Source organism: Paroedura picta, chromosome 16 (assembly GCF_049243985.1).
Source record: "Paroedura picta isolate Pp20150507F chromosome 16, Ppicta_v3.0, whole genome shotgun sequence".
Classification (NCBI taxonomy): Eukaryota; Metazoa; Chordata; class Lepidosauria; order Squamata; family Gekkonidae; genus Paroedura; species Paroedura picta.
The window spans coordinates 30279610-30305692 of NC_135384.1; the positions used below are offsets into that span (position 1 = coordinate 30279610).

At 51.9% G+C, this 26083-nt stretch overlaps 4 protein-coding genes across 10 annotated transcripts in view; 2 read left to right on the forward strand and 2 right to left on the reverse strand.

Annotated features, from left to right (window-relative positions):
• Window positions 1-208: 208 nt before the first annotated feature.
• Window positions 209-9216, forward strand: BECN1 (beclin 1). 2 transcript variants are annotated; one of them, XR_013226947.1, is made up of 12 exons: window positions 209-626; window positions 1304-1432; window positions 1989-2056; window positions 2307-2365; window positions 3266-3356; window positions 3539-3675; window positions 4201-4395; window positions 5106-5252; window positions 5837-5986; window positions 6075-6135; window positions 6720-6840; window positions 8679-8832. XR_013226947.1 is itself a non-coding variant. In XM_077313118.1 (12 exons), exons 2-12 carry the CDS (start codon window positions 1306-1308, stop codon window positions 8845-8847), a joined length of 1347 nt encoding a protein of 448 aa, XP_077169233.1. In that variant the 5' UTR covers window positions 209-626; window positions 1304-1305; the 3' UTR covers window positions 8848-9216. The 2 variants fall into 2 exon arrangements, 1 of the variants encoding a protein (XP_077169233.1); XM_077313118.1 differs by having other exon boundaries at window positions 6698-6840; window positions 8679-9216.
• Window positions 9212-16372, reverse strand: CNTD1 (cyclin N-terminal domain containing 1). 5 transcript variants are annotated; one of them, XM_077313124.1, is made up of 8 exons: window positions 16225-16372; window positions 14567-14782; window positions 13963-14038; window positions 13215-13371; window positions 12134-12296; window positions 10825-10969; window positions 9910-10006; window positions 9212-9500 (listed from the first exon to the last, which is right to left on the reverse strand). In XM_077313124.1, exons 2-8 carry the CDS (start codon window positions 14736-14738, stop codon window positions 9402-9404), a joined length of 909 nt encoding a protein of 302 aa, XP_077169239.1. In that variant the 5' UTR covers window positions 14739-14782; window positions 16225-16372; the 3' UTR covers window positions 9212-9401. The 5 variants fall into 5 exon arrangements, with proteins under 5 accessions (XP_077169239.1, XP_077169234.1, XP_077169237.1 ...); XM_077313119.1 differs by having other exon boundaries at window positions 9212-9788; XM_077313122.1 differs by having other exon boundaries at window positions 9212-9788; window positions 14567-14758; window positions 16225-16354.
• On the forward strand, window positions 16210-18402 carry COA3 (cytochrome c oxidase assembly factor 3). Its single transcript, XM_077313127.1, has 2 exons — window positions 16210-16520; window positions 18053-18402. The coding sequence occupies exons 1-2, from the start codon at window positions 16310-16312 to the stop codon at window positions 18154-18156; spliced, it is 315 nt and encodes a 104-aa protein (XP_077169242.1). The 5' UTR covers window positions 16210-16309; the 3' UTR covers window positions 18157-18402.
• A 1832-nt stretch (window positions 18403-20234) lies between these two features.
• WNK4 (WNK lysine deficient protein kinase 4) overlaps window positions 20235-26083 on the reverse strand; it is a 31878-nt gene continuing 26029 nt past the window's right edge. Inside the window, exons 17-20 of one of the 2 annotated variants that reach the window (XM_077313128.1) lie at window positions 25501-25822; window positions 25201-25406; window positions 23438-23538; window positions 20235-20989 (exon numbers count right to left, since the gene is read on the reverse strand). In XM_077313128.1, coding sequence (XP_077169243.1) covers window positions 20987-20989; window positions 23438-23538; window positions 25201-25406; window positions 25501-25822 — 632 coding nt within the window. In that variant the 3' untranslated portion in view covers window positions 20235-20986. Of the gene's footprint in view, window positions 20990-23437; window positions 23539-25200; window positions 25407-25500; window positions 25823-25915; window positions 25954-26083 lie in introns of those variants that run through there. The other variant, XM_077313129.1, reaches the window with a different exon arrangement.

Here is a 26083-nt window from a genome sequence, read left to right on the forward strand (position 1 = left end):
CCGGCCAATGGCGGCGCCGCCCGCCGACAACGTGACCCGCCCGCCTCCTCCCCCTCCCCCGGGCGCGCCGCTCGCTCCCTCCCCGCCGCCCAGCGGGGGCTCCCGGGCAGGGGCGGGGCAGGCGGCGGCACGTGACGGAGACCCCCCCCGCACGGACCCCCGAAGCCGAGTCCCCGCGGTTGCCATGGAGACAGCGGGGGAGGCGGCCATTTCCCCACTTCCTCCCTGCGACGCGGGTGGCGGTTGCGGCTGCCTTTGACCCGGAAGAAAACGCTTCCCGGAGGGCGCCACTCGGAGCCGGGCCTGAAGCGCCGCAGCCTGGAGGCGGGACTTCCGGTTGCTCCTCCGGGTCGTTTTTAACCCCTGCCTGTCCGGCCCGGGAGGGGGGGGGCGGCGTGTGGCTGCGAGGCGCCCCCCCAGAGGGGGGGCTGAATTGAACGCCGAACAGGCCTGACGGGAGAGCGGATATCCGGAGCCTGGGCCGGAAGTCGCTCTGGGCTCTCCGGCTCTATGGTTCGGGCCCGGAGACGGACGGCGGCGGCGAGCGCGGCGCAGCTCTGGAGGCGCCCTGGGGGCCTGGCCTCGCGCCCTTCCTCCCCTCGCCCCCCGACCCGGCCAGCCGGGAGGTCAGTCCTCAAGCCCCTGGCCTAGGGAGGCCAGCCTCCGGGCGGCGCCGGGAGATCCCCCGGGATGTCAGCTTGTCTCCCGACGGGAGATCCAGATCCCGGGAGAAGAGGGATTCTTGGGGGGGAGCACTCTGCGGCATCGCAGCCCTCTGAGGTCCCTGTCCCCTCCCAAGGCCCCACCCACAATTTTCCCAACCTAGAGCTAGTACCCCCCCCGTCCCCTTAGGGATGCCACCCTCCAGGTTGGGTCTGGGGATCCCCCGGAATGACAGCTCAGCTCCCTACTAGAGATCAGGCTCCCTGGGGATCTTCCTGCAGAAAAAGGATGCTTTGGAGGGCGGGATTCTCTGGCACTATACCCCACAGGGGCTCCAAATCTCCAAGGCCCCTGCATTCCCCGCGGGTGGCCGAGGGGGATTTGGTTACCTGCCTAACGAGGAGAGGGGGAGGGGGTGGCTAAGGGGCTGCCTTCCTTCTTGCCTCCCTCCTCCCCTTGCAAACATACTGGGCCGCAGGGCAGGTGCATGATCTCTCGCCCTGGGCTGGGCAGCAGTTTCCACTGAGCCCCATGAAGCTTCCTGTCCAGAGCCTGGATGAGTTGCAGGTGCTGCAGCATTCACTGTGAAACAGCAGCGGGGCAGGCCTGTTTCTAGGATCATTGCCTTCTGTTCCCCCAGGTATGGAGGGGTCAAAGTCCCCCACCTGCACCACGCAGGTCAGCTTTGTTTGCCAGCGCTGCAGCCAGCCCCTGAAACTGGACACTTCTTTCAAGGTCCTGGACAAAGTCACCATTCAGGAGCTTACAGGTAAAAAGGTCCTGGAGAAAAAACTGCCATCTTGAGCCAGTTTCCCCCTGGAGTAGGAATCCCATGGCCATGGGGAGGACAGGACTTTCAGGAAGGACATCAGTGGGGCCTCAAGCCCGGAGCTCCATATCTTACTTCCTTCTTTATTTTTGGATTTTTATGTCTGCCATCCCCCAAAGGCTTAGGATGGATTACAAATTTTAAAACCACGCATTTAAAAACAAGCAGAATTAAATTAATTTAAAACTAGCTTCCTAGCATTGCATCCTTTAAGAAGGAACAGGGGGTATAATGGTCCCCGGGTATAATTTGCAGAGGTAGCCTTGGACAGGGAGGCCAGCCATTTTTAGATGTTACTTCAAGGCCTCAACCATAGGCCCTGCAGAAGAACTCCATGTTGCAGGCCCAGCAGAACTGTCTAAGGCACCGCTGGGCCCTGATCCTGTATGCAGGCAATAGTTCAGGAAGAGTACCTGTCTGAGTACAGAACGCCCTTCTGTCGCTACCAGATCTCGCGCATGGAGCAAAGTTTCAGTAACCACTGTGTTTTGTTTAGCTCCCCTGCTAACCACTGCTCCAGCAAAACCAGGTGATGCTCAAGAGGAAGAGACGACTTTGACAGAGGTAAGGATCCTGGCTCGTAGGCCTGGATGAACCAGACTAGCAGATAGCCACTTTTCCTAAATAAGGGCTGCTTGGGTACCAAGCTTGCTGGGCCTGTTGTGACACTGAGGTTCATGTAGCTGGATGGGGTGTTCAAACTGGGCTGATGCAGGCTTTGTGTTACCTGCAAGGCTCTGTGCGAGAGACAAGCAGGTTGGTGCCTGTGGGGCGAGGACCTTTGGCCAAGGGTCACACGGAATTTCTTTCTCAGGAAGCCTTTGTTGAAAACCGCCAGGATGGCGTGTCCAGAAGATTCATCCCTCCTGCCAGGTATTTACTGCTGTTGGGTTCTTGCTGTCAGTATCTCTTTTTGAATGCTGCAAATCCACCTGTGAAACAGCTAGGCACGAAATTGCAGGGGAAAGGGGTAGGGAAGAAGGTCTGTTGCTTTCTTGTTTGATATACATTCCCACATCTTGCTGTGAAGCAGGGCTGGGATCCCGAGGATCCAACACACAACAATGTAAACAAGCATCTGTATTCTAGTCCCTCCTTGTGGAACTGTACTCTGTCTTTAAAATGTGTGCTTCCAAGTATTGGCCCAAATTTCAAGCCATTTCTTTAGACCCATTAGCTGCAGACTGTTAGCATGCACCTGGAGAGGTAACTTTGGCTGGGCAAAAATGATTGACTCTGAATCCCATGCTATGAGCCAGGCCCTTCCATTGGCCCTGACCATGGTTATGTCCCCGGATGAGACTTGCCTTGTAGAACAGATGCCTCGAGTAAGCAAGCAAGGCGGCACCTGCACATTAGCGAGGAAAGCCAGAGGTTTTATTATAATTGATGATGATGATGATGATGATGATGATGATGATGATGCCACTTGTGCGACAAAAGCTGGCGTGCTCTTGCTACATGCCTCTTGGGAGGATGGGGGCCCAAAGTTAAGCCCCTCTAGACTGCCTCTTTTGTTTCTTCCAGCCAGCCAACTGGGGCCCCAAATACAAAACTGTTATGTGATGGGGAAGAATTAGACAGGCCTCAGCAGGCTGTGCTCATAAGATATGGATGGGAAACAGCTGCTTGCTCATTTCCTGCTCTGGGTGCACCTTTTAAGTTCAAGGCCAGCGAGAGGCTAAGTGGGGCATGTGAGTGAGCCGCTCTGATTGAAAGCTCTGGTCATCATGCGTGGCGGTGAACGTGGATCGATCCTATTGTACTTTCCAGGATGATGTCGACAGAGAGCGCCAACAGCTTCACTCTGATTGGAGAGGCCTCTGACGGAGGCACCATGGAAAACCTCAGCAGGAGACTGAAGGCAAGTGGCCTCCCTGTTCCGTCTTCCAGAGGCATCTGGAAGTTCAGATTTGGTTTCCCATCGAGCCCAAGCTGTGATGGCGCCGTGGCCTTGTTGTATGGGAGTGTCATCTCCCGTGGTCACGGCTAGAGGAAATCCTTTCCCTCTGCTCCTTACTAGAACAGCTTTCTCTTTCTCTCCAGGTTACAGGTGACCTCTTTGACATCATGTCTGGGCAGACCGATGTGGACCACCCTCTGTGTGAAGAATGCACCGACACCCTCCTGGACCAGCTGGACACGCAGCTCAACATCACTGAGAACGAATGTCAGAACTACAAGTACGTGGGGGCCAAACCGGTGCGCCGGAGATTGCAGCCGTTTCAGAGCAAGCCGCGCGGGGAGAAGCGGTTGGCTCCTCCCACCTCTTTGTGGCTATTGCTGTTGTTGCTTCCGCCCAACAACACTTGAGAGGGAAGGCTTCACCCCCTTCTCACGGCCATTAAAACACTGACCACAACTCTCCCTCCCTCTGTCTCTGATTTGAGCTTCTGAGGCAAGTTCAGGGGCCCTGTGGGGGAACCTCCCTAGACTCATGATGGAGGGAAGAGAGGAACTCCTGTCCTGGGATACATTTCCCATCCAAGGCAGTAGCAAGCCAGTATTCCCTGGATCTGTCATCGTGCCATGTAAATGCCAAATCTTAGCTTCTGCTTTAGAGTTAAAAGCACAGCTCTCCCTGGGATGGCTAGAGAGGCAGAGGGGAATGAGATGGGTAACTGCTGCCCAAGACTGGAGTCAGGACTGGGCAGTAGCTCTTTGCCCCTCCCTCCAAAAACAACCTTGAAGGGGGATCTTCTGTGCAGGCGCTGCTTAGAAATTCTGGAGCAGATGCACGAGGATGACAAGGAGAAGCTGCAGCTGGAGCTGAAGGAACTTGCTCTGGAGGAGGAGAGGCTGATCGAGGAGCTGGAGGAAGTGGAGCAGAAGCGCAGAACGATGGCTGAAGCCTTTGAGAAGGTCAGGGCGGAGGCGGAGCGGCTGGATCAGGAGGAAGTGGAGTGAGTGGCATTACGATTCCCTGGCCAAAAGTGTTCTGAAATCCCGGCCGTGCCTTTGCGTCTTTGGCTGCTGCCCTCTTGCTTTCTGGCTTGTTCTCCTCACACACCCCTCTCCCCAAATGGGAAGGACAACAGCAAAAATGCATGCAGAGTGGAAGCCCTCCCTAGGACCAGAGCCTGTGCCTTTCTCGTCCTGCTGCTTTCCAGCAGCAGCTCAGTGGAGGACTGACTTGGGGCAATTTATTCAAGCATCAGCATTAACCAGCCCAGTTACTTTTCTAGCTCTAAGAGGTGTTCTGAGTTATTTTTCCTGAGTGGTGTCAGTGGTGCCCCCAAGAGCCAGCATGGGGTCGTGGTTAAAGAGCAGCGGCCTTTAATCTGGAGAACCTGGTTTTTCCCCCACTCCTCCAAGGGCAGCTAACTGGATGACCTCGGGCTGGTCACAGTTCTCTCCGAGCTGTTCTTGCATAGCAGCCCCTGGAGATTCTGCCTCGGCGATCTGGGATGGGTTGCAACCCTGCCTTTTATCACTGCTGCTGAATTGCTCCTTTTCATGATCTTTTCCTGCCACCTTCAAGGGGGAAGAAGGTTTGTTCAGCTCTCTCCTGACTCCGCTGTTGTTGGTCCCGGTGTTTTGTACAGAATTCTGGGGAGGGACAGTCTCTCACACCCAGGATGAATAACCTTGTCTCCCCAATTGTTCCCTGGAGGTACCAGAAGGAGTACAGCGAATTCAAGCGGCAACAGCTGGAACTGGATGACGAGTTGAAAAGTGTTGATAATCAAATGCGCTATGCCCAAATGCAGCTGGACAAGCTAAAGAAAACCAACGTATTTAATGCCACTTTCCATATCTGGTGAGTCCTAGCATCTGCAGTCAAATGGGGCTGTGCTCCCTCCATAGTGACTTTTTTCAGATCTGTAGCTAACAAGGAAGCCTCAGAAGGGCTCCTTTCCCTGGTGTATTCCTGCCACTTGGTTTTGGGCCTACTCTCACCTTCCCTGCCAAGCGGGGCAACAGGAGAGCTGCCCTCCCACCAACAACCCTTCCTCCAAGCGGCCTCTTTCCCCTGCATTATTGATGATTCATCGTTTGTTGTGTGGCCAGGAGATCCACAGTCTTTGCACAACACATTTTTGTGGTAGCTGTGCTCCCAACTGAACGTGTGCCTGTCCAGGAGCAGGTGTTTTGTTCTGTTTTTAAAGTCACCTCATTGAGCCCAAAAGCACCTGCGTTGTAGTAGTGCAGGTGAGTAGTCTGGTTTTGGAGCAGAAGGATGTGGCTACAACAGTCAGGAATTCTTCAGGCAGAACAGACACTGTTTCGGAAAGCAGCTTCTCCAAAGCTCTTCAGAAGTTCCGTTTGGCCCTTGGCTGTTTTGAGAAAGGCCCCCTGGGGGTTTCCTAATGGCCCCCTGACGGCTGGCTCCTTCTGGCACAGGCATAGCGGGCAGTTTGGCACCATAAACAACTTCCGCCTGGGCCGCCTCCCCAGCGTCCCCGTGGAATGGAACGAGATCAACGCAGCCTGGGGACAGACCGTGTTGCTTCTCCATGCCCTCGCCAACAAGATGGGCCTCACCTTCCAGAGGTAGGCGTGGGGGGGGGAGCTCTCTCTTCTTGGGCATGGGGCCATTCGGGCAGGAGGACTAATCGGGCCCACCCATTGTTCCCCCCAGGTACCGACTCATCCCATACGGGAACCACTCTTATTTGGAGTCCCTCACAGACAAATCCAAGGTAAGAAGTCTGGTTTCCTTAATTTTTGAAACCATCGCAGGGGTTGAGAAGGGAGGGGTTTGGTCAGGCAGCTGCCCCTCGTGTGTTTTTGTCCGGAGGTGCAAGAACTGAAAGGACGTGCTCAGAAAATGGAAGCAGTGGAACATATTTGCACACATTCTGTTTGGGAATAGGATTAAAATTATTTACAAAAGAACAAATGAAAGTGTCCCCCACCCCCCCGATTCAGTGTGGCTTTCCTAAGGGGTTGGCTCTGCTGTGTCTCCGTTTTTGACTCAGTGCTTTGCCAGGGTGAGACTTTTGGATAGCTCCAGCTTGCTTTTCCCCTTGCCTCCTAACTACAGCCCAAGTCCCGTGCGGCTTTCTAAAAATTCAGTTCTGATGATATCCTGCAAAGCTGCCCAAAGGAGGACTCTTCCTCTTTTTTTTAGCAGCAGCAAAGCTGGTTGGATCTGACCCTTTTTTTCTCTTCAAGAACCCGAAAATGCAAGTGTCTCTGTTCTTAGGGCATCTGCAGAACAATGTGTTTTGTGTTTCTGGCATCAGTGTTTGTGTCTTCAAGGAATTGCCCCTTTACTGTTCAGGCGGCTTGCGGTTTTTCTGGGACAACAAATTTGACCATGCCATGGTAGCATTTCTGGATTGTGTACAGCAGTTCAAAGAAGAGGTAGAAAAGGGCGAGACGCGCTTCTGTTTGCCTTACAGGTAAAAAAATAAATTCTAATTGTTTCAAGGTGTGCCAGCTTGGAGACTGAATCAGATTCCAAGTTCTGGTTCTATCCTTCAAAGCCCTAAATGGTCTGGGCTGGGTCTACCTCTCTGCTACATCGCCCAAAGGACACTTAGATCTATGACCAGAATCTGTTGAAGAGCCCTGGCCCTAAAGACATTAAATTGACCTCAGTCAGGGCCAGGGCTTTTTCTGCCCTGGCCTCAGCACGATGGAATGCTCTTCCTGGTAACGTCAGAGCCCTTGGCAACTCCCCAAGGCTTGCAAGACCAAGCTGTTCCACCAGGCCAGTGGCTGAGGAACGGAAAATTAAGATCTAAAATTCTGCTGACCTCCCTACCTAACCACCCAAGTACCAAACTACATCCAATCAAATGCTAGCGTGCCAATATCTGACCCCCTTTCTTCTCCCCTCTGAGCAGGATACAGCCTGACTAAGTAGCTTTAGCTATAACTTCTGGATTTTAAATGTATGATTTGGCTCTTTTATATTTATATACTTTTTAAAATATAGGGAATCTGTCATGAGTTCCCTGCGGAAAGTTAGAATACCAATGCAATTCATAATAATAATTATTAAAGGGTTTCATTGCCACTTTCTTTTAGGGCCTTTACAAGTGGCTTCCAAAGTGACCACATGTTCCAGTCAAATATTGTTGAACTTTAACTCTGATATCCAGCAGTGGAAGGCCAGCAGTTCAGAGGCCACTGACCTGTGATTTGGCCCACGCTGCTTCTGGACATGCAGCTACAGTGGCCATTTTACTTTCTCTGCTAATTGCTTTGCACAGAATGTGCCCAGCTTTTGCTGCTAGTTTCTAAAAGGCCTCAACAAAAAAAAGCATGAATGGGTGTCAAAGTGTGCAGGAGGGAATCTTCAGTGGTGTCAGGCAGTTAGTAAATCCCCAGTCATGGCTGCTGCCTTGAAGAAGGCATTTTTCTCTGACCTGGGCAAGGGGCCGCATGATTACGATTGATTTTAAATGCGGTTCCACCTTGATGTCTCTCTACACCAAGTAAGAGCCAGTGTGGTGTCATGGTTAAGACCGGTGGCCTCTCATCTGGAGAGCCGGGTTTGATCCCACACTCCTCCACGTGCAGCCAGCTGGGTGGCCCCATGGGGCCAGTCACAAAACACCAGCTCTTCTTTTTCTTCTTCTGTTCCATTTGGCATTGGATCTCTCTCCTGGAGGAGAAGCCTAGTTAGGATCGAGACTGAGGTGGGTGACCCTGTTGATTTTTCTGGACCTTCTGCCTGAGCATGTGGTGAGCACCAGTGTGGTGTTGTGGTGAAGAGTGATGACATCTCATCTAGAGAACTGGGTTCTATTCCCCACTCCTCCCTGACATGTAGCCAGCTGGGTGAGCTTGAGGGGCATGGCTCAATGGCCAACCATCTCCCATGCATACAAGAAGGTCTCAGGTTAGGTCTCCGGCAATTCCGGTTAAAGCTATCAATTAACAACTGCTGCTGCTGTTTGCCTGGGCCCTTGGGGCGCTGCTGCCAGTCAGAGCAGAGAGTACCGATTCTTGTGAGGCCGAGGGTCTGACTCAGGTGTGCAGGCATCTGCTCCAGTCCAAGGAACCTGCTTGGCCCTCTGGTTCCTCTCTCCCTCCAGCCATGCAGCTTCCTGGAGTTGGGTTCCCGTGCTTTTAATTAGTGTCAGAGAGGTGAGCTGGCATGGCTCGTTCACGTTGCCAGAAAGCGGCAATTTGCTTTGTCAGTTAAGCTTGTGAATATAAGTGGGAAAGAGACCAGTTGCTTGCCCTCTTGTTTCTGAAGCCTGACCCGGTCCGCGTTTCTCCCTTGCAGGATGGACGTGGAGAAGGGCAAGATTGAAGACACGGGTGGGAGTGGTGGGTCGTACTCCATTAAGACGCAGTTCAACTCAGAGGAGCAGTGGACGAAGGCGCTCAAGTTCATGCTGACCAACCTGAAGTGGGGCCTGGCCTGGGTCTCCTCCCAGTTCTACAATAAGTGACTTGCAAGCGAAGGGGAGAATCTCCCTCGGAGCAGATCTGCAGTTTGTTTCATGGCTGCCGAAAGCGGAATTTGTCCTGTATAACCTCACTACACCATGACTGTACAACCAAAAATATCTGTAAAGACATTTAAAAGCCTCACTGTCGAGTCGAACGAAGCAAGGAGGCTGAATCGTCTCTGCCATGACGCTGCTTCTCTGCAGCAGGAAGGAGGCTGGACTCAGCCGGGCCAGGAAGGGAGACGTAGCCCTTTCTGAGAAGCCTTGGCGCACAGCTGCGGCCTCACTAGAGCTGGCAGTCGGGTCACTGCACAGACAGACACAAGCAAACACACAAAATAAATAAAACCCAGTTTGTCACCTGGAGAATGGCAGCATGTTTATTCAGGGCAGGCGGGCTGAAGCATTAAATGTTTCTCCATGACTTGTGAATCTCCTGCATCCCTTCTGAGGTTTGATTCCTGAGAAGTCCTTCAGGACAAAGTACTGTTAGGTACACACCAGCTCCACGTTGCAATTCTCCACTGCTGCTGAGGCCCCGGAAGGCTTCACTGTCAGTAGATCCCTGCCTGCATCCCAGGGGCTGCCTCGGGGGTAAAGCAGGGACGGGTGTGTTGCCCTCCTACTGTTTCTCCCTTGCCCCATTTCACACGCTTACAGTAAGTAGCAAAACAAAAATCTGTTCAGATTCCATACCTCTTGTTTGCTCTGGACATAGTCTTTGAGCAATGCTGTGTTTTGAACCATCATCATAAACTACCCGGAACCACCAGGAAAGAGATGGTAGAAATCCTTCAGTATATGTGCCTGACAGTTGGATGGGGGGACACCTCCTAGCCCTCCTCCACCACACCGTCAATGCTGTGCTTCAGGATTGCATCGATAATCTCAACCGTGCTTCGCAAGCTGATGCCAGTGGCGTCACTGAGGCTCTCTGCAACCTTTCAAAAGAAGGGGGCGAGATCACCTGTGGGGATGCTTAAGGGTGGGGAGACGTCCAGGGACTGCAGCCTGTGGGCGTTCCCGCAAGAACCCCGGCCTGAGCAAGAGGGGCTCACGTACCTGCGTCCAGCCTTTGGTGTGGAGCAGAAAAGCACTGGCCCCGATGACTCCCACGGCCAACAGCATCAGGTCTTCTTTCACTGCTGCAAACTTGGCTCTGAACATTTGAAACAGGGTGCAAAAGGCCAGCTCCCGTATTCCAGCCAGCCACAGTACATCGTAAAGCATGCCATGTAAGCAACTACCCTTCGGCACTGAGTTAACTTGGGCCTAAGAGTAAGGTGATCTCCACTGAGCTGATGCCTGTTCTCTGAAACTCTCTTTTCCAGACCTCCCTTTGCCAGCCAGAACCATGTTTGTAGCAGATCTTATCAAGCCCCAAGAGGCCAGAGGTTTAATTAATTTGGTTCTGTTTTCTAAAGGGCCTTCCTAGCAGGCTGCCTTTGCAGCTTCAGGCGACAGAACTAAGGCCTGTTCTAGGGCAGGGGTGGCCCAGCTGTGGCTCTCCAGATGCTGGCAGGGGCTCATGGGAATTGTAGTCCATGGACATCCAGAGAGCCAGCGCTTCGCCTATTCTAGGGGACTGGAACAGTCAGCCCTCCGCCCAGACCCTTCTGAAAAGGATCCGTCTCCACAACAGCAAAGAAACCCAGCTGAGTAATTCCATCAGGCTACAGGAGAGTAGGCGGAATCCTGTGCTAACTCTGTTGTTGCCAACACTTCAGTGGCTGACGGTAGCCTTGGAACCAGACTCCAGCTCAAGTGTTGGGCGTTCAAAGGAGCTTCTGTTTTCTGCTGCACAGAAAAGTGACTCACATTTTCTTGGTTGGCAGAGTACTTTCTCCAGTTAATGCTACCTAGGACAGGAATTCTTAGGTCTAGTGTCCCCTCTCCCCCGCCCCCCCCCCCAAAAAAAACAACCCACAGTTATTTCTTTATGCCTTTAGCAAAAATAGTGCTCTTTCTAAAACTTACTGCTGGAGTTTATTTGGCGGTGTGTTTTCCACTGAAGCATTCAGCAGGGTGCCGTAGATGCTGGTGCGCAGAAGGTACGTCAAAGCCAGTAGATGTCGGCACATGGCATGCATGTGGTCCATGGGGAGCCAGCAGCCATTGTACCCTGCCAATGGAAAGAACGGGAACAAGGTTTCTAAATGAAGCCAGCAGAGGCCTTCCGTGTCACAGGCTCCACTGAGATACTTCTAGGTCTTTTGTCTGTTCTTCCCACCCGACACCTGCAAAGGGCGGTCAAATTCGTTTGCTTTTTTCTACCATTTAAAAGTGCAATCCAAACCAGAGTTATGCTCTTCCAAGCCCACTGACTTCAGTGTTAATGCCTAATCCTTTCCATGATTTGTACAAAAAACCAAATTATAAATGCAAGTGTTGAAACTTCATCTTGTTTCTTAAAGTAGAGAGCCCATTCCATCCTCCCTCCGCCTTCTCAGTGCAGGAGGCACTTCAAGGCATCAGTGGGCCTCAGGGTTCTCGTTGGACTGGTTAGAGTCATTCTTCATTAACTGGCCACAAAGAGTTGCCATTGGAGATGAGATCCCATCAGTCTGGGATCTAAGGAATGTCTTAAAAGCTCCGTTTCTGAGGGGCAAAAGCCTAGTGATTGTACTTTCTGAGGAGCTCACATTGGCACCATGAAGATCCTGGGGCTCAGGGAAGGCCAATCTTTACCTCAAGGATAAAAACTTGGCTGCTGAACTGTTCTATGCACCCAGGAGTTGACACTGGTCAGCCCAGCCAAAACTGTGATATGGAAATAGTTTTAAGCCTCATTACTGAACCTCCATATGTACCCAATCTCCATCAATCAATAAAAGTATTTTTTAAATTATGTTACCCCATTGTCTTGTAAGTAAGATCTGCACTTAGAAAGCCATGGGTTAAATAGCAAGTCAAAGTAGTGACCAACCTGATGGACCAGTAGCTTTATTTCTTTCTCGTTGGTCTCAAGGTTTCTTCTATCTTTCCTTACAGTTGGCTGGTCCAGTATGGTAATTAAAGATCCCAAGAGTAAGCCACGATATTTTTAAATAAAATTGGGATAGAGAGCTCGAGGCACCTGCTATTGTTTCTGCCACCTTCCCACCACCCTGATTAACCGTGCTTTGCCCTACCTATGGAAACTGCCTTTAAAACCCCAACCTCCTTAAATTTCTAAAAGAACTAACAGACTGGACAATTGTGAGGGTCTCTGCCAATGTTATAAAGGTTGCCCAAATGAAACAGCTTCACCAAAGCCCACACAGAAATGCCTGATCTTGGCCCTTACCTAAAACCTCCAGAAGCATCTCTATGTAAGCTAGAGGGGTTGGAACATTGATCTGGAAATGCAGAGCCTTCAGAATGGCCAGTTCTGATTCTAGCAAGTCTTCAGGGGTATAAGAGAAGCCCATAGACTGCAGGAACCTCAGGACCATGGCGTTGTTGACGATCTGCAGGAAGAAAGAAAGGAGCAAATGAGAACTTGATTTGCTCGTTCACCACCATGCTGTTAAGAGGCCTTTCTCTGATGCTGGGTCCAGGTTTAAAAATCAGATGGAACGAAAGCTATCGTTTATACAAACAAATACTGGTAAACGGATAAAAAGCACGGGTGGAGAAAGTTGACACAAATAACCTTTCCTCCCTCTCCCAAGATCCTAGAACTTGAAGCCACCCAAAGAAGCTGATGGGCGGTAGGCTCAGGAATACAACCTACACAGAAAGTGATCAAAAGGCAGCATTTGCTGCCAGATGATGTACTAAACCTCTTTAAAGGGGGATTAGATTCATGGAGGAAAAGGTCTGTCAACGGCTGCCAGCCACAGTGCGTGAGAACCTCCACATTCAGAGCCAGGAGGCAACACCAGGGGAAGGCCACGGCCTCTGTGGCCCCTTGTTGGCCTTCCAGAGGAACTGGTTCTGTGAGGCAGGATGCTGGACTATTCTTCTTATGTTCAATGTTAAAATATAAATCTATATACAAAATACTTTTAAGATACTATCACTATCTGGTTGTCATCGTTATTGTTGTTGCCACATCACTATAAACTGAGTCAATTGTACCGTTCCCATTTTATGTAAACCGCCCTGAGCCTTTGGAGAGGGCGGTGTATAAATAAAATAAATAAATAAAAACTACGTTACTATATAGTGCGCCCGATAATGTCAAAGGCTTTTCTTGCTTAAAGGCCAGGGGGACATATCCTCGTTAGTCATTCAGATAATTGATTTCAGATAACCGCCCTGAGGCCTTGCGATGATCACTCTGGTTTCCTCATTGTTTTTACCACTGAATGCAGCACATACCGGGAACAAAGCATCTATGGTAGAGAGGCTGTGAGAGTCAGGTAAGTCTTGAATGGCCTTACGCTGTGGTAGAAGGAAAGTTTGCTGGCTAGCTGGATGCTGGAGACCAGGCGCAGCACACACGTGTCGGCCGCCTGCTCTCTCACTAAGACACAGGGGCTTTCTTCATCCTTTGCTCCAGCGGAAAAGGAGAACTCGTGAGCAAGTGTGAGCATGAACCTGGAAGGCACAAGGAGAAAAGGCTCATCTGGAGACAAGAAAGCAGTTTAGCGGCTTCCGGCAGGTCGCTCCCAAGTAGCCTGCTTGCATCACCAGCAGGGAGCAGGAAAGAAAATGCCTTGAACAGCAGGAACGCCGGGGTGGGGGAGTTCCCTGGAGACTGCCGAATACGTTGAAGCTGTAGGAGAAAACAGGCTTGGTTTTTTCCCTCCCATCTCTTGGCTATCTGCAGGCTCTGTCATCGTGGACTTCCCCTGCTCCACGTTGGGCTCTGAGAGAATGTCTAAACTGACAACCGGGAATGGAGAGCTGTGTTTGTCATTGCAAAATACCCGCCACAAAAGCCCTTATTGGAATGAAATTTCTCAGCCTTCCGTAAACTGATGGCTGTGGCTGGCTCACACCATGAAAGGCAGCCGGTTTCATTCGTTTCAAAAAAGGGAGGGGGGGAACCTTACGATACAAAAGCTCTCGTGTTCAGACTGATGACTTCGCTTTCATTAAGATTTGTCAGCTCAGGGATGACAGAGAAGGCTAAATTAAAGGTTAAAGATAGCCTGAACAATTCATCATCACAGGAGGAAAAAATACCTTTCAAATATTTCAATTGCTTGGTATCTTGCAAATTCAGGCAGCCTCCATTTTTCAGACAAAAGAAACACAAACTCTAGGAAGAAGAAAAAGAGAGATTGAGAACCCCATCGTTAAGAACCATAGGCTCTTCCAGCTGAAGAAGAGCTGGTTTTTTTAATAACTTGTTTTTCACTATCTGAAGAATTCCCAAAGTAGTTTCCAATCCCATTTTCCTTCCTTTCTCTCTAACAAACACTCTATGAAGTAGGTGAAGCTGAGAGAGCTCTGAAAGAACTGTGACTAGCCAAGGTCACCCAGCTGTCCGGAAGGGGAGGAGGAGTGGGGAACAGAATCAGTTCTCCATATTAGAGTTTGCTGCTCTTAACTACTACACCATGCTGGCTCTCATATTATTTATTATTATTTTTTTAGATTTCCCGCCTCTCCCAACAGGCTCGAGGCGGGTCACAGCAATCCAACCCCATTAAAATTCCCATAAAAAACATTAAACTACCAACATGATGGCTAAAAATCCCATCCCTCCCCCACTATCGGGAAAAAAAGGGAAGAGGAGAAAATGGACGGGGGTAACGTAGACTCCGACTCCCAGATCTGCTCTCACCCACTATCCGTGTCTCCTTGAAGCAGCCCTTCTCGTCACACAACTCTTGTAAATCCCGTTCATTCTCTTTGGCCATTTGTAGCAGGACATCTCGAAGGAGCTCTGGGGCCACTACGCCAAAGACAGGCTCTGTGTGCTGGTACCTGGCCACCACCTTTGCTGGCAAGCCCATCTCAGGAGGGATTCCAACACCTTGAGCGGCAAGAGACAGCTCACCTGGAGATTATGATTATGATTTGGAGGATATTTATATTCTGCTTTTCTCTTCAAAGAGCCCAAACACAGTTTACAAAAATGTTCTCCCTTCTAAAAATTTATCCACAACTCTCCTACAATGTCGGTTAGACGAGAGAATGACTGGTCTGTGACCATTCAGGGAGCTTTCATGTCCGAGTGAGGCTTTGAACCTGGCTTAGATTCTAGTCTGACATGATAATCACTACAAACGGGCAAAAGGGGAAACAAAAACCCAGCCTCACAAGTTAGGAACCTAAAGGCTGAGTATAAATTTCCTAAAGCAAATAAATAAATGGGTTTGTCTCATACAAGTCCCTAAAACTTCTATTTGGCCCTAGCTACCTATATGTCTACCATCTAACATTGAGTCTCAAGAAACCAGACTGCTGACAGAATATATTTTTAACTGGAAGCCATTGCTATTGTTGTTTTAAACTGTTTTAATTTAATTTTAATTTTTAAAATTTTTCTGTATATGCATATGCAAGGTTGTGCACCGCCCAGAACCGGTCTATTGGGATAGGTGGTATAAAAATCATCATCATCAAATAATAAATAAAAGGCATTTTCATTGGTTAAATAGCATTTATATTTCATCTGAATTTCTGATATTATAATTCTACACATAGTGGAGCAGTAGTTTTTGTAAAAGCCCAATGAAAAAGGCAATACGTTAAAAAGCGCTCGGGCTTGGGAACCTTCAGGATGAAGTGAAAGCAATTACCCCAAGGTAATGTCAATTTCTGTTATATCCACAGTACATTTTTACAAACCAGTGGCATAATAAAATGCAACCCAAACATCTGTTTTGTGCACTAATAACACAAAAATGTTTTAGCTTTTTTTCATGACAAGTCTTTACAAGTCTTTCCAGTGTATGCCCTCGAAAGCTCACACCTTGAATAAATCTTTGTTGCTCTTAAAGGTGTGATTGGGCTCTATTTTTATTGGATTAATCTTTTCCACTTTATATGTTTTGCCCACTGTATTTCTTTTGCTCTACTAACTTCCAGGTGGGGCCTGGAGATCTCCCGGAATTGCAGCTGATCACCAGACAGCATGAACTAATTAATCATTCAACTGTTTGATTGATTGCATTGACTATTCCACTTCTTTTTTTCTTGGGGGGGGGGGGGAATGGCTGCTGTGGAAGGCATTACACCCCGCTGAGGTCTCCGTGCCCCAAACTCCCCCGGCTTCACTCTCGAATCTCCAGGCGCCGCCGAGACCAGAGTTGGCAACGCACGAGAGGGGCGGAGGCGACAGAAAACCCCAGGCCCCACGAGCGAAACCCTTACGCCTTCATTCCTCTTTTTAAAACAACATACTGTTAATAGTAATAATATTAATAATAATATATAACATAATAAAGAGCGGGGAAAAAACGCGCCTCCGGGCCCGCTCCCCACGCCTGCCCTCACCCCAGAGGGCGGAAGCGGCGTCAGCAAGGGCAACGCCACGCTAGATCTCGGCCGCCGCTTCCGGCCCAGGCTCTCGCGAGAGTTCATGTCGGGCAAGATGTCGGCACCGGCGCAGGGAGGTGGCGGCGGAGGCGATGGCGGCGTTTCGAGGGAGGCCGAGCGCTACGCCCGGCAGCGGTGGGAGGCGGCGCGGGCCGGAGCTCCTCTGAGGCCCGTCTACGTGGAGCTCACCCGGGGGCTGAAGATCCGCAACGCCCTCACGGGCCTCGCCATCGGCGCCGTCGCCCTCGGCATCTGTATCCTTTGCGCATGCGCGCCGGGGAGTGGGGGTCGCTCGGCTGCGCCGGGGAACGAGGCTCGAGGCCAACCACGTGGGAGGTGGGGGGCGCAGGCGCAGCTTGGTGGCATGCACAGAAAGCATAGGCCGGGGGCGGCAGGTGATCATGGGAATGGTGGTCCCTGGACATCTGGAGAGCCACAGTTTGGCCACCCCTGGCTTAGACCCAGAATTCAGCTTGGCCGGCCTTCAAGGTGCAGGGGTAGTCAAACTGCGGCCCTCCAGATGTCCACGGACTACAATTCCCATGAGCCCCTGCCAGCACTTGCTGGCAGGGGCTCATGGGAATTGTGGTCCGTGGACATCTGGAGGGCCGCAGTTTGACTACCCCTGAGCTAGGGTCTCAAGAAGGGCTTTCACATAACCTTTTAACTGGAACTACCGGGGATTGAACCTGGGACCTTCTGTACTTACAAGGAAGCACCTCAGGATGGCACTGTGGGCCTGTGTGAGCTCTGCAATGTGCTTGTGCTATGCAGAGGACCTTTACTGCAGCTGGAGTGCCCCGCAGCTCAGTAACAGCCGGCTAATCTAGAATCGGCCCTGTCCCTGTGGCTTGGAAATCTTGGAAAGACTAAGCCCAGGAAGGAATAATGGCAAGAAGTACCATCGAGGACAGGGACAGGCCAAGCAGCTCTTGGTGCTGAGAAGGCTTGGGCTGCAGGGCAGCTTCAGAGGGAAGTTGCTCCCTTCCATGTTTCAAGGATCCTGATGTAGGATGCTGCCTCTGAGGCTAGGATCTTGCACTTTTAGACCTGAACAAGCAGATTTAGAGATCGTGTCTCCCTGGTGCCCCCTCCCTTGGAGCTCCAGCTGAATAGAGGTGAACTATGGGTTGTTTGTTTGTCTTCTGCCGTGTTCCCAGCCAGCTAAGAATGGCTGCTTTGATCCTGTACCAAGAACAAGTGCAGCAGGGTTTTTAACGTTTTTTCCCTACCTGCAAACTTACCCAAGGAAACTTCCCTTCCTCTCCCAGCAGCAGGCACCCTGTAAGGTTGGTGAGAAAGCCCTAAAAGAACTGTGAGTAGCCCAACGTCAGCCAGCTGCCTGCATGTGAAAAGGTGGGAAATCAAACTCAAGTCTCCAAATTAGAGGCCACTCCACCACACACTGGCTCTCAGTCATTTGGGAGTTGTGTCTATTGCAGCCCTCTTGCCTGCTCTTGCTTTGCAGGGAACTCCCCCTCCTTCTCCCGTCTTTCTGACCAGTGCCTCTGCTTCCAGAACACCCTTTTTGTCACCAAGGGGAGTCATTCAACTAGGCGATGCTTTAAGCACCCTCCTTCCTAGGAGCCTGTGTGTGTGTGCATGCCCCTTCAGGTACAGGTAACTGTGATGTGATGGGACCCAGGCTCTGCTTCTTCTCTTGGTGCTTTTGCATCTAGTTTAGGGCTCGGACACCTGGGTATGCAGACTCCCTTGGTGGTTGCTGGGCAAGAACCAGGAGGGCCAATGGTTTTCCTCATTGTTTTCCTGACCATGCTGTGCATAGATAGCTACACCTTCTACTCCATCTCCCAAGAGCACTTCCTGGATGATTTGGAACTGGAAGCCAAAGCTGTGCAGGCCCAAACAACAAACACCTCTGCCAACTAAGACTGGCTGAGCGCCGGACGCACATGGGCCGTCTGGTCAGTTGGACAGTGTCAGGACTGGACCCGCTTCCCGAGCCCTACACTGGGGCACTTCTGCCCCCTTCTTCCTGCTCACAGGGGACCGTCCATGACATTTCCTGGTTAGCCTCTTTGTTAGAGTGACTGTAAGGGAGGTGGCTCCTGCAGCCCTTTGTGTTGTTTGTAGTGGAGCAGCAGCAATAAAAAACTTTCTGAAGTTGGATGAAAACTCGTCTCCCAAGCTGCCTTTGGGGCCTGGCCGGGTGTGGGGGATGCTCAACAACCGCCATCTTAGTAACAGACAAAGAAGGGAGAGAATCGGCCTAGGCAGGCTCTGCCCCAGAACTGTGGACGTGGCTCCTGCAAAGCTGCCTGCTTTTCTCTAGCCAGCTCTTGGGCCACCTTCATAGAATCATAGAGTTGGAAGGGGCCATACAGGCCATCTAGTCCAACCCCCTGCTCAACGCAGGATCAGCCCTAAGCATCCTAAAGCATCCAAGAAAAGTGTGTATCCAACCTTTGCTTGAAGACTGCCAGTGAGGGGGAGCTCACCACCTCCTTAGGCAGCCTATTCCACTGCTGAACTAGGGCCTGACTGAAAAATTCTTGGGGTGGGGGGTTGTGTGTGTGACCGACCTGTTGTGGGTGAAACTTCCCTGCTGCAAAGGTGGCTTGGGGAAGTACAGTGAATGGGGAAGGTGTTTGTGTGGGCCAGGGTCCTGGCACATTCATTACTGAGACATGTGATTAGCTGTGCTGGAAGACTCCTTTGGGTGAGGTTACAAGAGAAGGGAAATGGGGGATGGAGGGACCGCCTGAATCCTCCCCTCTCCCAGTGCCTGTTGGCCGACCACTAGAAAGCTGTGACAGTTCTAGGGCAGCTTCTGACGCATGTCTAAAGGAATCAGTCTGGGATTTGAAGGCAGGATTCGGTGACATTGACCAGGTGAGTTCGGCCCAGTGTCCTTTACGGCTGGATTGACCCACCCGCTCAGCTTTGGTAGCAAGATGCTGTATACGTTTTCCAAAGGGTAGCAATGTTGATCTGCAGTAGAACAAAGTGGGTGGCTAGAATGTTAGTCTCCGTATCAGTGGGAAAGAGCCAGAGTCCAGGAGCACCTGAAAGACTAACAGCGTTTGTGGCAGGAAAGGAGTTTTTGGGAGTCACTGCTCACTTCTTTGTCTGGTGCTATGGACAGACCTACATGGCCCCCCGTCTTGATCTGTCTGAAAAAGTGAGCCAGGACTCCCAAAAGTGCCTCTCCTGCCCACAAACATTAGTCTTTCAGGTGCTCCTGGGCTCTGGCTACCTTGGCAGAAGAGCGAGATTTTAGTCCAGCAGCACCCTAAGGACCAAGAGTTAAAGGGTGTCAGCTTTCAAGAGTCAAAGCTCCCTTTGTCAGGCACCAGCTGAAGGAGTGTGGTATGCCTGGGAAAGCTCACACCTCGACTGGAACTTGGTTGGTCTTCAAGGGGCGCCTGGACTCCAACTTTGCTCTGTGCTTCAGACCGACACGGCCACCCACGTGAATTTTCCTTGGAACTCTTGTTCATCCCGAAGGTGTTCCTGCTTCCAGCCTAACATGTCAGAAGTACCTTTGTGCTCTTCCAGAAGGAATCTTGCCACCTCCCCCCCCCCCTCTCCTCTCTCTCTCACAAAAGACCAACTCGGTCAACAAGGAGGACTGGGCCCCATCGAGAATATCCTTTTCTGCCTTTCCTGCCCATTTACAACTGTTCCTGGCGTTCAATTACTGCGTTGAGTAAATCATTGAAGTGGCATTTGGCCACGAATCTGTCAAATGCACATTTCCTCACGAGGCTGAAGGGAGGGAGGGGAATTTTCCATTTTGTTCTTGTCGGCTGGTCCTGCCCCCAATCCAGGCCCAAGGGCAGTGACCCCTCCGCAGTCTTTTACGTCTCCTTTACCTCCTGCATCCGGAGGAATCCTGAAGGGTGTTTTTCGCATTCAGAATACTGCCCTATCCGGCGTCCCCAGAGCCAACGCTCCAGAGTTCCTCAGCAGGAACATTCCATGAATCAAAAAAAAGGTAGCAAAAGTTCCCTGTCCAAAATATATGTTTATTTTAGAAATACATACACAAGGATGAAAGGAGCAGGGCTTGCTTCCAAACGGCAGGTTCCCTTTTAGGCAAAAGTAACCCCCTTCCCCGGCCAAGCGACGAAGGCAGCTCCCATCCCCTTGGCCAAGCGAGGAGAGCAAAAAGAGAAGGGGCCAATGCTGTCAGGAGCGCAACCAGTGGTCTCAGGCAAGGGAGGGCCCCCATCCCTTCCACGTTCTGCAGGCTTGCTCCTGAAGGCAGCTGCGGAAAGACACTGGAGAGCTCTGGGAACAAAGCCAAGCAAGGCACCTGCCTGGCTTTCGCCTTTGCCAACTTCCTTCCAGGCAGCTGCGTCAAACAGCCTTAATCCGGCTGGGAGCAGAAGGAGCCGCATCGTAGCGCGACGGCTCTGATCTCCAGCACGGGACACCCTGCATCAGTCCTTGGAGAGTCGGCGCTGAAGGCTCAGGCCCCCTGCCTCCTGCATGCAAAGAGTCCCCAAGCAGAAGGGCCTCGGCTGCTTCGTGCGGCTTGCAGTGGGGAACTCTTCCCCCTGGGCTTGCTCAGGGCCTGTTCTGCCCATCCTTCCAGGCTCTGCTGCTTCCGCTGCTCTGGCACCAGCCAGCCATTGCGTCTGTCTCCCACTGAGGGGGCGCTGCTCGTCGGCAGAGTCCCTGGCAATCTGCTCCGGTCCTCGGGCGGTGGGCGACAGGCTGAGGTAGTCCACAGAAGGGTCTAGAGGCAGGGTGGCTACTACAGAAAGAAGGAGGCATGGGTGAGAGGCACGCACCACAAACCTGGCCCTCCTATTGCTGTAACAGGCTCCAGGCTCATGCTTTGCATGCAGAGGGGGACAAGGCTGAATCCTGGGCCCAGTTCACCCTGGAAAGTGCAGCTTCCGTCCAACAGAGAGGAGGCCACAACAACCATCCATGCAACACTTGTACGACTGACTGTGTTCTAGTTGTTTTTCTTGTTTCCTATATACCACAGGCTATGTAAAGGTAAAGGTATCCCCTGTGCAAGCACCAGGACATGTCTGACCCTTGGGGTGACGCCCTCTAGCGTTTTCATGGCAGACTCAATACGGGGTGGTTTGCCAGTGCCTTCCCCAGTCATTACCCTTTACCCCCCAGCAAGCAAGCTGGGTACTCATTTTACCGACCTCGGAAGGATGGGAGGCTGAGTCAACCTTGAGCCATCTGCTGGGATCGAACTCCCAGCCTCATGGGCAGACAGCTTCAGACAGCATTTCTACTGCTTACCACTCTGCGCCACAAGAGGCTCTACCACAGGGTATATATAAAGCAAAACCAGCGTACAGCATTGGAATTCGTAATTGGCCATGCAAAATTAAAATGTGAAGAAACAGTCAGAGAAAGCTCTATGGTGGGGAACTCGTAATGCACCAAAAAGCAACGCCTGGTATGAAACAAGAGCACTGAATGCTAAAACACCCAGATGCAAATGTTGCGGATGCTCACACACACAATTTGCAAAGTGTCACTCCCGAAAGGGACGCCAGAGACCAAAGAGGTAAAGAGAGCAACACGTGGCTTGCAACAGCTACCTATCTGCAGAGGTTCCAAAGAAGGGCTCGGACCGCATGTAGACAGCCAATGATCTAAAAGACGGTTCAAGGGGGAAAGCAGCAAAAACGCGTCAAGGGCAAGGGGTCTCTGCAGAAACCAGAGCGGTTGTGCCCACTTGGAAGCCTGTTCCCAGATTCAGTTTCAGGGTTTGAGCCCCCCCCCCCCCCCCCAATCCTTTTTCCAGGTCTTGGAAAATCACCCTTTAGTACATTATCTTTAGCCAATTCAACTGGACCACTTTTCTACTAATTGGTTTGTATCCCAAAGTGCATCTGGGATTGGACTGCTGGATATCTTTTCTCAAACGACCTTAGCTGCCTCCAGATTTTTGTTGCAGGCCTTCAGTCCATTCTTGAAAGCATGGCTGAAACAACAAAGGTTTTCCTCCTGGCGAAACAGTGGGAAAGAGAGGGATGCACACCCTGGATCGGCTTTATTGTGTTTGTCGTTTAGCCATTAACTCTCTGGGGAACTCACAGCCGTGTAAAAGCGGGACGTGGGCAACTCCCTGGTGAGGTAGGCTAAACGGACAGGTTGAAACGGGTTTACGGTCAGCCAAGGAGCTTTACAGCTAGGGGGGAATTGGGGCTGGACGTGAAGTCCAGCAGTGGGAGGACCCTGTCGAAAGAAAGCCCTGTCGAAAGACAGCCCTGCCAGGTTCCTTTCTCTCTCCCTGCCCCAGAAGATTCCAGGGCTGGTTCCATCGTCTCTCTCAATGACAGAGCAGGGTCAGAATCAGACGTAGCTGGAAGCAACCACAAAGGGCCATCCAGCCCAGACACTGGTTAACATTTATTAAAATATTTAGGGGCTTGTGGATCGTAACGGTGGCCAGCCCAAGCATCCCTAGTCAGCCAGTCAGTCATGGATTTTATTGCTTCTAGCCTTGGGCCACTTGCAAGGAATCCCTAGTCCTAAAGGATCTGTTCAGGCTAGCGGGTCCCTGCATGGCACAGGGTGGAATTGTAGTAGGTTGGTCTAAATGAGCCCCTTTTGAGCGGCTCCCTCCTGGCTGGCTGAGCTGTCGGGACGCTTAACCCATGGCACCTTGGTGTGCGGGACAACTGCAAAAGAAGCCCCGTTCACCGGATTCGCCTGCTGCAGCTGGTCATGAGGAATCCCAAATTTACAACAAAGGTTCTTCTGACTGGGGAAACGAGGTATCATTAAATTTATGGACGCAGCAGTGGTTTATGTCATTTGTATTATTTGCGAGGAAAATGGTTTGAGATAAAGTTGCATTCTGGTCTGATCCCAATGGAATTTCTTCCGTTTAACCCACAGAAGTTCTCTGCCTGGAAATCTTTGGCAGGGAATAACTTGAGAGAGAGATTCTCATCAATGCAATTAGTACTGATTTTTGGCACCAAGAACAATGTTTTTAGACTAATATTTTGGGGTGTGGGGGCGCAGGTGAGGTATAAGTAGCCGAGGTCCCTAGGACTGAAGTGACTTAAGCGTAACACAGGCCGCGTCAACCTCCTGCCAAGGGCTCAGCTGCTGAGAGCCTAAGAGCCCTCTCCTGGGAGTAAGGCAGGGCCTCCTCCTGAGTAGACGTGCCGAGGCTTGCTCCCACAGTCCCCTCCGGTGCCCACAAGTCATGTCTCACCAGGCAGCCCACGTCGCTGGCAAAGGTCACTCCTTTGCTCTGCCGCTGTTCCTGCGAGAGGCCGCTGCACCCTCCGCTGACGGAATTCCTCCTCATGATCCCTGCAGGGGAGCCAACAGAGCGGGTCACAGCAGAAGGGCCCCGGGAGGACCCCCCCCCCCCACGGGGGAAAGACACGTGACAGGGGAGGGACCCTCAAGGACCTGTGCAGCTCACGGAGTGTAATATTCCTAGAGGTCACGTTTCCAGAACGCGAAGGAAAACCAAACAAAAGGCAGACCAAGGATGAGAGGGGGGCAAGGCCAGGATAGCCCCAGCAGATCCCAGAAGCTAAGCAGGGCTTGTATTAGATGGGAGACCCCCAAGGATTTGGGTGGCAGTTCCCCCAAGGAATACTGGGGAGGCTCAGGACACCGAGGCAGGCCCTGGCTGGCCACCTCCAAATGTCCCTTGCCCGGCTGCCAGACTATCTCCTTGGATCTCCTGGCTACACGACACACACAGGCACACACATACGATAAATAAATAAAATCTGAAACGAACGCACAGGATACACAACACACCATGTTTTGGAAGCAGCTGCCGCTGATGTACACAGAGGACAGAACGTTCCCATTCTCTGCATCCAAGATGGGTCTTGGGCCACATCCTGACTCACAAACTGCCAGGACAGAGGAGGGTGGCAGGGCGGGTGGAGGAAGCCAGAGGTCCCAGCCACCTGCACCCTGGCCAGGTGTCAGGCTCTTTCCCACGAGGCGTGATGTGGCCACGACAAGCCCGGCCGATTCTCTGCCTCAAAAACTTGTGTTCTGGAGCTGTGTGAGGCAGATAACTTTCCCAGCTTTTCTAACTTTTGTCATTTCAACTTCTCTGGCTTCCACAGTGGGACGCCTCGCCTCGCACACCCACTGAGGCATCCCGTTTGCCAGTTTCTGCTTTTGCCGCAGGGAGTTGGATGGGGGAGCGGAGAACTGAACGGGGGCAGAGTTTAAAGATGCAGAGAGCAGCAGCACACCAAGCTGCTTTTAAAGGAATAAAATAGTTTTATTTAGGAGGAGAAACAACTTTGCACTGAAAGAGGAGCAAGGGGGAGTCCTCGCAGTCAGTCTGTCTGTTCCGCATTCATTCTGCGTGATCTGGAGGTGTTGATGCCAGGTCCCTGCTGGGGCCGGGGGAAACCCCATTTGGACATTGCTCCCCCAGCTCCGGGGCAAACCCCCCCCCAAAAAAAGCATCTACTTTTGTGGCATTCTTCACCGCCCCCCCTGCCCCTAGCACTCAGGAAGTCCAGGAAGAACGTCCTGAAGTTCTGACGTCACCCAGAAGTGATGTTGACCAATGGCTTGCCATCAGAGGTTGATGCTCTGGATTTTGGGCAAAACTCTATGGTTTGAAGTCGATTTTTTGCAGTGTTTCCCCAAAAGCCAGAATGTCACCCCCAACATCTCCAACTTGCCGGCATCACTTCCAGGGGATGTCAGCACACCAGGCGTTCTTCTGGGTTTGGGCAAGTACTGGAGGGGGAGGGGGAGGGGGCTCCTGGAGAATGCCCCCCCCCGCTCCTGCTGACAGCACTTCAGCACCCCCAATTGTAGGCAGGCAGGGAGGATGTAGGAAGACTCCAAGGGACCAATCTGGAGGAGAGTATTTGAAACACATCAGGAAGTCCCTGATCGAACTGTGCTCCCTACATGCTGCCCCTGAGGCATCCTGCAGGACGCTCCCTCTGCTGCTCAGTCATGCACACGGCAGGAGTGGCTCACCTTGGGGCTGCCCCACATCCAGGCGCTGCAAACTGTTGCGCCGCGAGAAGGAACTGAAGCTGGTCTTGGAGAGACGGCGCTGGCGGCTGGAGAGCATGGCGGCGGGGGACAAGATGCCCGGAGGTGGCACCTTGCCCAGGCGGGCATAGAGTTCCTCAATCTCTTGCTTCTGTCGGGCCTGGAGCGTCTCGACTTCAGACAGGTGCCTGAGCAGAAGGGCAGCCAGGGAGGAAGAGAAGGCGTTAGAGAGCTGGGGGGGCCTCATGGTTCAGATAGGGGGGGCCCTCGGCCTCTGCTCACTTCTGCCGCAGGAGCTGCAGCTCTTCCCAGACGTCGTCATCTTCGGCGCTGTCCGTGTCGTCGCTGCTTGGATAGGAGGTGCTGTACAGGTAGTTCATCCAGACGTGGGAGCCGACATGGGCCTCCCCTTCACCCTCCCCTTCGGCCACGGGCGTGGTGCCCTCGTCTGCGTCCTGGATGGGCGTCCCAGCCGGAGACTCGCTGTCCGACTCTGAGGCACGAGAGGAGTTGGACCCATCGCCCTTGGGGGGGGCCTCGGGGGGCACATCCCGTGTGGGAGTCACGCGGAAGCGGCCCAGGATCTGCGGCGGGGGCTCTGGAGCTGGAGGGGAGCAGGAGGGCAAATTCAGGGTCGCCCACTGGGATTTTTGCCCTGGCTGGAGGGGGGAAAGCAGCAAATGATTTCCTCCTTACGCTTACTTTGATTTCTTTACTTGTGTAGAAGATTTATTACTGATTTGAAAACATAGCAAGAAAGGGAAAGAAAAAGAAACAAAGAAGAAATAAGGAGGAAAATATGAGATTATAGAAATAAGAGGGGATTAATTTTTTTGTTGATATGGTAATTGTGGAATTTGATTTG

What these genes read in the sequence shown, in the direction of transcription:
- BECN1 (XM_077313118.1), top strand. Translation starts at nt 1,306, where the DNA reads ATGGAGGGGTCAAAGTCCCCCACCTGCACCACGCAGGTCAGCTTTGTT. An exon ending in AACGAATGTCAGAACTACAA is followed by an intron (nt 3,676 to 4,200) that starts GTACGTGGGGGC and finishes TCTTCTGTGCAG; the next exon opens with GCGCTGCTTAGAAATTCTGG. An exon ending in AATGCCACTTTCCATATCTG is followed by an intron (nt 5,253 to 5,836) that starts GTGAGTCCTAGC and finishes CTTCTGGCACAG; the next exon opens with GCATAGCGGGCAGTTTGGCA.
- CNTD1 (XM_077313119.1), bottom strand. Translation starts at nt 14,738, where the DNA reads ATGGGCTTGCCAGCAAAGGTGGTGGCCAGGTACCAGCACACAGAGCCT. An exon ending in CCGCCAAATAAACTCCAGCA is followed by an intron (nt 10,007 to 10,824) that starts GTAAGTTTTAGA and finishes TCAAATGTTCAG; the next exon opens with AGCCAAGTTTGCAGCAGTGA. An exon ending in ACACCAAAGGCTGGACGCAG is followed by an intron (nt 9,789 to 9,909) that starts GTACGTGAGCCC and finishes TTCTTTTGAAAG; the next exon opens with GTTGCAGAGAGCCTCAGTGA.
- COA3 (XM_077313127.1), top strand. Translation starts at nt 16,310, where the DNA reads ATGTCGGGCAAGATGTCGGCACCGGCGCAGGGAGGTGGCGGCGGAGGC. An exon ending in CGCCGTCGCCCTCGGCATCT is followed by an intron (nt 16,521 to 18,052) that starts GTATCCTTTGCG and finishes TGCTGTGCATAG; the next exon opens with ATAGCTACACCTTCTACTCC.